The sequence below is a fragment of the Tamandua tetradactyla genome, chromosome 12, assembly GCF_023851605.1.
Source record: "Tamandua tetradactyla isolate mTamTet1 chromosome 12, mTamTet1.pri, whole genome shotgun sequence".
Taxonomy (NCBI): Eukaryota; Metazoa; Chordata; class Mammalia; order Pilosa; family Myrmecophagidae; genus Tamandua; species Tamandua tetradactyla.
Window position 1 is genome coordinate 10,222,005 of NC_135338.1, and position 12,293 is coordinate 10,234,297.

At 32.7% G+C, this 12,293-nt stretch overlaps 1 protein-coding gene across 13 annotated transcripts in view; it reads right to left on the reverse strand.

Annotated features, from left to right (window-relative positions):
• Positions 1-12,293, reverse strand: part of KTN1 (kinectin 1) — a 191,895-nt gene that overhangs the window by 30,890 nt on the left and 148,712 nt on the right. For 8 of the 13 annotated variants that reach the window (XM_077122550.1, XM_077122551.1, XM_077122557.1 and 5 more), the window contains 5 exons: positions 10,763-10,834; positions 9,401-9,438; positions 7,935-8,025; positions 5,825-5,911; positions 2,324-2,413 (listed from right to left, as the gene is read on the reverse strand). In XM_077122550.1, the coding sequence (XP_076978665.1) occupies positions 2,324-2,413; positions 5,825-5,911; positions 7,935-8,025; positions 9,401-9,438; positions 10,763-10,834 (378 nt within the window). The remainder of the gene's footprint in view (positions 1-2,323; positions 2,414-5,824; positions 5,912-7,934; positions 8,026-9,400; positions 9,439-10,762; positions 10,835-12,293) is intronic. The other 5 variants (XM_077122562.1, XM_077122558.1, XM_077122560.1 and 2 more) reach the window with 1 other exon arrangement.

Consider the following 12,293-nt stretch of genomic DNA (forward strand, 5'->3'; position numbering starts at 1 on the left):
ATCAACATCACTCTTGCCATCTTTTAAGAACACCTAGGGCTCAAAATGAGAGTCTCTAAAGGTTTCATGTACTAGGTTTGCCTTGGGAATAAGTAATCCCCAGAGGGTTCCTAGGTCAGATAAATCCTCAAGCCCAGAAGGTGCAGCCTCTCCAGGATTATCAATTAATTACATCCCCTATCCTTCAGTGTGGACACACCTTCTCAAAATGAGTAAGTTAGAACAGGTATTCCCCAAAGATCCCTAGAGACTGGAAGAAGGAATAATGAAGGAGAAGGAGGTATAACAGAGAAACTGGGATTTAACAAACGAGTGTGTCTGCTGAACCACTTTATTAATATTCCTTCTAGTGTCCAGGGTTTTGGAGCAGCTAGAAGGAAGTATCTGAGATGATAAAATGGTAGCCAAATACAAACTCTGGGATCTGTTCTGTAACGACTTGCTGAAAAGTGCTTTGAAAATTATTGCTTTTTTCTTTCTTTGCTTTGTATATATGTTGTATTAAACAATTAAAAAAAACCATTAAAAAGAAAAAGATGTGACCCACCTCATGTAGGGTGGGTCTTAATCCTCTCACTGGAGTCCTTTATAAGAGAATGAAATGGACAAAAAAACAGAGAAGCTGAGAGAAAAAGCCACAGAAACAGAAAGGAAGCCACTGATGCCAGAAGCTGGAAGCAACGAAACCCAGGAAAGAAGGGGGAGTCCAGCAGATGCCACGAGGTGCCCTGCCATTTGACAGAGAAGTTCAGGATCACCAGCAGCTGGGCTTCAGGCAGAAGGTATCATCTTGATTATGTCTCGATTTGGTCTCAGAACTAAAAGCTTGTAAACTAACAAATTCCCATTACTAAAATCCAGTCCAATTCCAGTATCTAGCATTTCGGCAACCTAGCTAACTGTAACACCAGGTATCACACACTGGCTGGTTGAGTAAATGTTTGTGGAACTAATAAATATTAAAAGAAAAAGAACTCAGGAACATGTCTAACAAATGTCAACAGGCCAAAGAAAGAAGTAGGCGTTACATACCACCTGATGGACGTGCACAGCGCTGCCTCTGAAACAGCCTTTCTCCCTCTCTACTCCTTCTCAATATCCCCCAAATACTGAGCCTGATTCTGATCAAACCTCTAGATCCAACTACCAATTTACAGACTACACCAGAGACAGAGAACAGGCCTACACCACAGGGATTCAGCCTGCTACATCGAGACTGTGGAAAACTATCAAGTTAAAAACAAAAGTGGTTGGGGTGGTGGTGCAAGAAATACAAGGGAAGCCTGTAGAATAAGAAAGATTTAAGAGACATCTTAAGCCAATTACAATATGCTGACTTTATCTGATCTTGATTAAAGCGAACTGAATACAGTTACTATTTAATTAAAATAAAATAGACAATTTATATGACATGGATAAATCAGAGTACTGACTAGATATTCAAAATTAGTAAATAGGTATTCTTATTGCTTTAATGTAATAATAGTGTTTTGGGTTTTTTTTTTCTAAAAAAGCCTTATCTTTTAGAACCAAAACTCAAATATTACAGATGACACCCTGATGTCTGATTTGCTCCCAAATAATCTAGGAAGTTCAGGGTGAGAAAGAAAACAAGATTGTTTGTGCACTGAAACATGTCATGCCGTGTACTGAGAATTGTTGCAGTTGGATACTGGGTACACTGGCTCATTATGCTTCTCTCTCCATTGTTGAATATGTATATAATTTTCCATTAAAGTTAAAAAAAAGTCATCACCACTTAATGAAACTCAAGTGCACACTCATAGGTTTCCCTGCCCTTAAGGTTTTAATGTATTCATTTCCTGAATCAAAGTAACTTTCTCTCCCACTTAAAACACACAATCTCTAATAAAGCAAAATGTTCTATATTATCTTGAAGACTGTTGCTGAAAAACATTTTAATAGATGACAAAATCTAATTAAAGAATAAAGTATCCTATTACCAAGAATAGCAAGCATTTAGAATGATGTTCTATTTTGAATAAACCCATTAAGATCATTATTGGTTTTATTAACCATTAAGAAACATGTCTTTCCCAAATATGATGCTTATAATCCTCTAAACAATGTGTCATATGTAAATTTTATAGTATTAGTAGAATAATGTAGTATCAATAAAATAAATGAAGATGAGTTTTGAAACAATTACCCCTGAAAAACACGTATGGTTAATAATGAGAAAGAGTAAGGAATCAGCAAACAAACTATCAAAACCAAATGTAAATGCTGCTTATTCACAACTCCTTTGAATAATGATTCAGATGCCATGTTAGAAAAAAAAAGAAAAAGAAATTAGTCTTACCAAATTAGAAGGGACAGACACCTTTGGAAACAATTTTTTCAGAACTTCTTTAGCCTCCAACTCAAACGCTTCCAAATGTGCTTGTCTTTCCTAAAGCAGAAGATGAGTAAATCAAACACAACATTACAGAGTTAAAAAAAGAGAAGGAAGAAAAAAGCTACTGTCTGTAAAGCTCTACGGAGGTAAAAACACAGAGTTATTTTTAAAAATCATTTTAATGCTGATAAATGTTAAATTTTCCCATGTTAAGATGTCAGAATGCTTCCATAAGAAAAAATCTGCAAAATCTCTAAAGCATCTTGAATGACACATCACATCTTATGTTAATCAGCTCAGGCAATATCTGATAATATGGACATTTTCCTTGGTATTAGAAATCAAGTGATTTGCCCCTCCAACAATCAAGTGTTAATTTTTTTTAAAAGGCATTTTCTACAGTTAAAACTTTAAACTACAAGTACTAAAAATATGCCGCTGAGTAATATAACTCAGGCTTATTGGCTGGCAAATATCTCTATAAAACGCATACCTGATAGACTACAATGCCATAGGGATTAAAATGGCAACTTTCATTATTTCTAGCTTCAAAGTCAGGATGTTATTTAAGCTAAACAAAACCAAAAGGACCATCAAAATTTGATCGGTGGCACACATGGAAAAAGAGGAAAGAAAAAAAACTGATGGCATGCTACTTGACTAATGTCAAGTATCGAGTAATTTTGACACTTGTGTATGGACTCTAACAGCTGTAAATTTAAAGACAAGTATTACAGATGTATACATGTCTAAATTTGTTGATTTTTAAATCCAAGTCTCATGTATATTAATTACAAATTCAAAACCATGGTTTGTCAAAATTAGGGTAAATACTTGATCAAACACCAAAAAACCATCTAATATTCACACTATCTTTAAAGGTAAAGAATACTTATTAAAAGATACATCTATATCACAAGCCAAGAAAACTGTCTCAAAACAATATTTGTTAAGTTAAAGAGGTGGCAAGATTCATGCAAGCTACCAAAATGTCAAGACCATCTTTGTCCTCTAGATGTGATCTTTAAAACCTATTACTGATTTAAAATGCACACACTTCAATTTAAGCAAATTCAATCACATGAAAATAAAAATTTATAAAATAAAAAGCTAGAAATTAATTTTATTCTATATACACACAAAAAACTTAGTTTATTCGGTTCCCGGTGCCTGCCCACGCAAAAAAAAGAAAAAAACCTAGTTTATTAAGGACAAGTAGCAAGTATTTTTTAAATGGGAATTTTAATGAAGTATTTTTAATAATTAAATAAAATTCACTATCAGGAACACTCCTACTATATATAATAAGGTATGCCCATTCAAGGGAAAGAATTAACTATTTCAGAGACAGTTAAAAAGTCATTTTCTGTTATTTGACCATAAAAGTGGTAGAGTTATCTTTAAAGAAAATCAGATATGGCACACTGCGGAACAGAAACTTTTTTAAAAACTAGCCAAGGGAAAATGCATCTAACTCATAATCAAGAGCCACAAAGATGAAGAGTTATTTTATTCTGTTCCAATAATTTTAACTAAAATATTTCATTTAACATAATAGTTTGGTTGAGGATAGCAATTTCCATTTCACTTTAGCCCCAGAAAAGATCTAATATTGGTCACAGTTTTATTATAATTGATTTCTTGACTATTTTTAGGTATAATATATACGAATTCTCTTTCCTGTGGTCCTGTCATTTATAGCAGCTCCTCAAGAATATTTACTACTTTAAAAATAATCCTACCAAAACACTGTTTCGTTCTACATAAGATAACTCTGACTTACTTCCATCCTCTAAAACCTTACAGGTATTTTACACAGGTGGCAGGTCAATTAACCTCGCTCTACACATATGGTATCAAAGGACTGGCTAAATTGCACTGGAATACAGAAAACTGCAAATTCTATTCTCTGTAGATCATTAGCTATTCAAGAAGCAATCATGCCATGGATGAGTTTTGAAATGTGGATACATCCTAGCTTTCTTTAGGAATCACAATATGCAAGAATGCCTATGGCAGGCAGCATACAGCTTCTTGCAGGAACGGTATGATATAAAATAAGAGATTAGCACTGGCAGGATATACTCTCACTAACAAAATGAAAGCTAAAGATTCTTAGTGAAACAATAAGTTTTAGCAACAACCAGAAATTATATCAGATTCTTCACTGCTAAAGCACTGCAATCACTCACAAAGAAACAATAATGTCCTAGCTAGCCTTAGATTTTTCTATTCCCTGGCCTATAGGTCTCCAGCCTTGCCAGCTACTTCACATTTAGTTTTTGGTGAAAATTACGGACAGGTGAGTAGATATTAAGTAAATACAAATTCACTATGCTAAAGGAAATAAATCTACAAACATGTGCTTGATGGAAAATTTTTTATAAAAAGAATATTTTGCTAAAAATGTCCTTCAAAGGTCAGTAAAATTAGCATTTAAAATTCAATAGTTTAGTATGCATGGGGGGTTCAGTGGTAGAATGCTCGCCTTGTACATGGGAGACCCGGGTTCAATTCCTGGACCATATACCCCACTCCCACACAAAAAGAAATTCAATAGTTGACCTTTGCCCCCAAAATACTTTTAAAATACTGAACTGAATCATACAGAGTTTTTTCATTAATCCAGTCACAAACTTTGATACTCCTGTCCCACATTCATTCTTAGTGGGAATTTTCAAAACACTTGACTAAATTGAACATACCCTTCTTTCATTTTAAGAAAGAACTTCTCAGTTATAATTCATTGGAAATCTTCATACTCATGGAATAAGTAGAGCCTAGGGAGAATATCCTTCATTGTTTTGAAGACTGAGAGGAGTATGTTTCAGGAGTATACTTTACATAGTATGGTCAATAAAATTATCCCTTGATAGTAATATGTCATGCTAAATATTAATACATGTGTCATTACTGTACAACTGTTTCAAAAGCTGAAGTTTAATTTCACCTCCTTTAAGGAACTGTCTCCAATAACATATCCAGGATCAATTCCTTCTTTGCATTTCTAATGACTTTCATAATTTTCGACCTTGACTGAGTCCTGTTGGTATGCCCCAAAAAACCTAAGATAGTTCATTGTACATCACAGATATATGCTAGGTGTTCAAATGTATTTGTTAATTTACTTAGGTTTTTTGGTTTAACAAAGTTCTTTCTCAACAACCTTACAGGCACACTGACAAGAGCTTACATAGGTAGCATAGAAGGTCTTCTGAGATTCTTCAGGTTAAAGCAGTGCTCACCAAAGCTTAAACAATTACATAATCACAACAAACAAGAGTGCCCAAAATTAAAGCTTCAAGGAGTAGATGAGAAAAGCATAGATTATAGAGATGATAAATGTGGATAATAAGGAGATTTTATATTTAAGTTGCAGTAAAATTAAATGCTTTAGTCTGATTTTAAAACAAGCTGCAGATTTTCTCTGTTCAATGGACTGTTTCTAAGAGTTAGCATTACAACCTTGGAAGTCTTGTTCACTTTGTCCTGCAGCATTTTTTCAGTTGATGCCAATGCTTCCATTGCTTCCCAGTTTTTCTCCCGAAGGTCCTAATCATTTTTAGAAAGAATGATTTCAGTTTATCCATTATTGAAAGATTTTACTTTTACTTCATCATTATTTTGCACTGCATTTAAATGCTGGTTACTGCAAAATTATTTCAATGGGAAAACATGCTTATTACCAAAAAAATAAAAAAGCAATGTTTAGAAGTTTGAATGAGAAAATAAAGATGCCCACTTTCCACAGCTTTAAGGTAATTACTGTGCACATATGACAAGGAAAGCATTCAAAACAAAACAGATAAACCAAGATTACAAATATGACTTTAGGTGTACCAAATACTACAGGATTAAGAACAAAGTAAGCACACAAATACCGCAAAAAACTTTACGTATGATTTTTAAACATGGCCCAGTATCATTCTGGGAACGCTTCACTGCAACATAGTATCTTTTTTCCTCTAAATATGTTTTAATAAAATTAACACATTTCAAGTCCACCTAGGAATGACAGGTAACTCACTGAGCTTCCATATCTTTCTTGGCATGGTCAAATGTCTACACCATAAAATCTGACATGAATTGTATGAGCTAGTTGATCAAGGCAAATGGGGAGGCTTGAAAGCTTAAAATATTCTCTTGGAGGAGAAACAGACATCACTGGAAACTGAGTTCTGAAAGATGTAGATTTTAACAACATTTCATTGGCAAATATAAATAAATACAGATTAATCTGCTACATTTCATACTTTCTTCAGAGAAATGAAAGTAGAGCACACAAAAAGTAATAAATAAATAAAGCCAATATCACCATTTACTGCTTATTTATGTGCCATACAATGTACATGGTGCTTCACATAAATTATTCTTAATTCTCACAACAATTCTATGAGGTATCTGTTCACATTTTATAGATAAGCAAACTACAGCCCAGGTAGATTAAGAAATTTGGCCATACATAAACTGCAAATAAAGTAGCAGAACTTTAAACTGGCAATCTGCCAGCCTCCAGTGTCCTGGCACTTTTCACCATACTTCAATGGTTCCAGAGCTGCTGCTACATTAGACTGGCATGACCATGCACTGCTTATCTCAGAATCCCAATTACAAAACACAATTAAGATGTTAGTAGTATAGTGATAAATTCACCTAAGCTCTGTAAATAAGCAATCCTGTTAGTTTGCCACACAAGCACACAAAAAGACAATTCACATACCTAATTTTGACAAACTTGGGTGCAGAAAAATGGCAACTTATTAAATTAAGACAAACTTTGAAAAATTTAATTCATTAGAAAACACACAATCTATTATCAATACCCCATTAGATTTTAATAGCATTTTAGCCTCCTTGTAGTCTTAGCAAGTATACTTTGTGTGCAAAAACTTCTCTACCAAGAATGTTTTTCTTGTAGGAATCACTGGCCAAAAAGAATGTTCAAGGGAATTCAATTAAATTCACTATTTTTGCCAATTCAGTAAAAGTATTAGGATGGATATTTCTTAAGACAATATCCTTCCTACTTTGCATAAAGGTATTCAGATTCTAAGGTCTCTGGCATCCTTATTAACAAAATTTAAAACTTTCAGTTAAGAATAAGGTTCTAGGAAGGCTTTGAAAAGATTGAGTTGTTGAACAGACTAGGTTTAATGCTGGCATTGCTTTTAGTTTACAAAAAGTTTAGACAAATTAAAACAAGAGGAAATACTTTTGATTTTAAAATGCTGAGCTTTTAGTATCTTTTTCCAAACAAAAGTTCAATAGAAAGTCTTTCAACTGAATTTTTAAGTTGTGATAATTATAGCTTCAGTATTTAAAAATGATACTCATAAGTGTAAAAGTTGGTCTTTTCACTTAATTCATCAAAAAAAAATTTGCTCTCCAATAAAATAATTACCCAATTACCACTCCCCTCAGAAAAGCTACACAGAGAAAAAAAATAGTACTTTCCTACAAAGATTAACAAATTTAAAGAAAAACTTCAAAAACAACAAACAAAAAAATCCTACAGCATAATTCAGTGTTTAAGTAATAAAAAGAAAAGTTTCATTCTGATAAAGCATTTGCTTACATTATTTTTCTTCCTTTGGTGTTCAACAGCATCCTTCAAAGAATCTAACTCAATCTGGAGACCAGTTATTTCTCTCTCTCTTTCTGAAATTCTAAACCAAAATATGAATACATATAACAGAAGTTTCAGGTGAACAGTGAACTTAATTAAGATATCAACATATCAGCATTTGTTATTGCAAACTAAAAAACAGCAACATACTAACAAATGCAAAATTTAATGAGCAAATTCTTATACCTGGCTATTATTACCACAGAAAGTCAACCACATGCTCATAAACACATGAACTGCTACAGTTGTAGTTATTTCCACTTTTACTTTAGTCAGCTGCTTTAATAATTTTCAGAGGAGCAAATACTGATGTGGAAGTACTCCCTTAAATATATGATTTAGGCAATGAAATAATTATGACTTTAAGTGGCAGGCTGAAACAAAAGTATAGCCTCAAAGTAAGCTAAGTATCCTTTGATTTTCACAGCAGTTCCAGGATTCATGTTTTTATGGTCTAGTCCAATGAGTTAACTATTTCCAAAATATGTAGAAAACAATGATAAAGATTCACAAGTCGCCTGTTTTTGTATGGCCCTTGAAGCGAAGAACTGTTTTATAGTTTTAAAGAGTTATTGAAAAAAAGAAAAAGAAAAATATACAACAGAGATATGGACAACAAAACTTAAAATATCTGATTAGGCCCTTTACAGAAAAACTCTACCAAGCTCCACTCCACAAACTCTAGACTCAATTTAACAGTAAATAATTCTAATCTAGAAAATCACCAATTTTGTAAACAGGATGAAAGAACATTTACATTACTTATACTTACATCATCTAATATACTTAATTTAGTTGACATATAATATTTTGAAATATACTAGCTTATATGAAATGACCTTAAAATGTAACTTTTTAGAGAAAAAACAGGCTGACAGTAAAAGAAAAAATACGCTTCAGTTAAAAAAAAAAAAACCTTCCTAAATAAGAAGCAATTTATAGACTACAGAAGCTAAACAAAAATTTGTAGCCTTCAATTCCTTCATTTTATCAGGAAGAGAGAACAAACAGTAGGATAACTGAGAGGTAATTTAAGATAATTTAGTAAAGGCTTCAAAATACAGTTTAATTTGATTAGATATTTTCTGAAGCCTAAAAAGATTAAGTATCTCTCTCAACAAAATATTCAAGGGCGGTGCTACGGTGGTTCAGCAGGCAGGATTCTCGCCTGCCATGCCGGAGACCCAGGTTCGATTCCCAGTGCCTGCCCAAGCAAAAAAAAATCAAATAAATACATGTACAATTAAAAAAGTGTTCTAGCTCAAAGGCACAGGCAAGCTCTAATGATATTTCAACATATCAAAATAGAACTGTAAAAGCTAGAGGACTATTTGCAGTTACATCAAGTTGCTTATCTGAGAATCACATAGCACACAAAAACACTTCTCAAAATGTGACTCAAACTTGTTACTTACACTTTTAACAGTTCTTCATGAGGTGGAAAAGAAGATTCCTATTAAAAGAATCAAATGTAATTTCAAAACAAAGATTTTAGAAGACTTTACGAAATTATAACTGTGTTTGAGATATAAATTAACACAGAAGACAAGAAAACAGCATATATTCCATACACCAGTCACCTTGACATTAGTCAAGTGAATTTAATAAAGATGTACACACATATACTGGGCGCTAAAGCCACTCTTCACTGTCACCACACACTTAAATTTTTCATTTAACCAGTATTTACAAATTTCCTACTATGTGTAAAGAAATAAGTTAATCCTTAATTTTTCATGTTGTACTCATAATATTGACTACATAAAAAGCTGTAGGGTTTGAAATGCTAGTGATAAATGAAAGCGAGGGGTAAGGGGGCATGGCATGTATAATCTTTTTTTTTTCTGTTATCGTTTTATTTCTTTTTCTGTTGTCTTTTTATTTCTTTTTCTAAATCGATGCATATGCAACTATGTGATGATATTAAGAATTACTGATTATATATGTAGAATGGAATGATATTTCAATGTTTTCGTTTGTTGTTAATTTCTTTTAATTAATAAAAAAAAAAGCTGTAGGTTTGCATTAATTCAAAAGACACCATAAATGAAACAAATGAAAAGAAACTAGAAATATCTTGTACGTGGCAAAAAGTTAATGTCGCATATATGAAGGTATATAACCCTTCATCTACGGTATTTCTCATTAATTTCTTCATGAATACAAGTCCCCAAACTAAACTACAGTAAGCTTCTTGACACCAAGGGCTCTGATTCTTTTGTCATTCAAAATATTTTTTAGTTTATCCAAGTATATTAATAAAACAAATTAGTTAAAGGATATTTTGGTAACATACTTTAAAAAACACATTTTTATCTCACTTTTACTATGGAGAACTATAGCTTTTACAGAAGTATTTTAAATAGTGGTAAACTATTACTTATAATATTACACATTTCTTAATTTCCCTCCAGTACTAACACTGTGTTTGGAAATAGAGGAGGTGAGGTGTACACAGATATTTAAACTGCTCTCTACAGGATTTTCACTGGCTTGCTAAAGAAAAGCATTCTAGAGGATGAAAACACACACACAGATAAAAAAACACATCTGGGATACAGGTAGGAATATTATTTGTGTATAGTTTATAAAATGTAGATTATTTTATCTTGGATATAACATAGCAAATTACTTTGCTTTTAGGAAATTCGATACTTACAAGTAAAACAGCACACTATATTCTCAACTTGAAGGCAAAAATGGCGAGAATAGTTGTATACAGTCACTGGTTATATAAATTTTTACCACTAAGTAAAAGGTCATCAAATAGTGCTCACCTGTTGTTGGGAGTTCAGTTGCTTAAGATGCTCAATTTGGGATTTAAACAATTTGTTTTCATCTTGTACTTCCTATTTAAGCAAAAATTAAACATGAATATCTGAATAGAGATTATTTTCCATATAAACTTTTGAAACTTATCAGACAAGAAAAATTCCAAAATTATAATAATTTTAAAAGTATAGTAAGTTCTATAATAAATTTTAAAATTATGAAATTAGAGTAATTAAATTATTCAGTACTAGCCTAGGAATGGGCATGTCTTAATGGAACAATACAGGATCAAGAAACAGATCCAATACCTTTAAGACTGGCACAGGGTGACAATTCAGGTCAGTAGGGCAAGGTTTCTCAACCTCAACACTAATGACATTTTGGGCCGAATATTTCTTTGTTGTCAGGGGCTGCCTTGTGCACTGTAGGATATTTACTGTTATCCCTGGTCTCAACCTATTAGAAGCCAACAGCACCCCTTCCTTGTTGGGAAACCCAAAAGTGTCTTCAGATACTGCCACATATGTCCATTGGGGACTGAACCACTACAGTTTTAATGTAGTACTCTACTACAGTAGAGAAATGATGGATTATTTAATAACAGGGCTAGTCTTTTAAAGAAAAAAGGTTTAGATTGCTCTTCTCACAACTTACTCTGAAAAAAAAGTACATTTAAATAAAAACTCTAAAGAAAAAAATAAATTTTAAATGTACTGAAAACATGTGAAAAACATTTTATTATTCTATAGTGGGAGACCTTTTTTCCCAAGACTTAAAATACTCATATTTGATTACATAAAAGTTTGCACTTTCAAAAGGTATTGGGGGGGACTCGAAATTAAAAAAACAAAAACAAAACCAGGAAAACAAATCCTTCACATAACAACAAAGGGTTAATTTCTCTTATTATGAATTATTTAAATTAGTACAAAAAAAGTCAACCCTAAGGAAAATCATGGAAAAGGACGAAAGGGTAATTCAGATACAAATGGCTTAAATAAATGAATAATGACTAACTTCTCTCACAAGTGAATACAAATTAAAACAACACTACCATCTTCCAAATATAACATTAAATGTTCTCATCTTTGTCAGTGTTGGAGACGATGAAGTGAAAATGGACTTCTGTTGATGGGAAAGCAAATTTATAAAAACACTTCTGAAGGGCGAGTTAACATCATTTAAGAAAATTAAAAATAAGTCTACTTGGAAGAAAGACGGAATGTGACAGAACCAACCCTTGGAACATGAAATGTTTGCAAGACTAGTCCCACACATCATAGACACCTGCAAATATGTTATCACTTCAAATCAATGTTTTGCAAGTACTTTGGATTATCAACTACATGAAAGAGATAGATTTTCTATTATAACTATTCCTCTCTCTTTCCATCCTCTACCCCAAACTCACCCCCCCAAAAACACCCTTGTATAAGCCTTTGACCCAGAAATTTTCCTTCTGGGAATCTATAAAGCAGAAATACTCACAAAACTATCTAACTTACGTGTGTAAAAGACAGCCATTCAGTATTGATT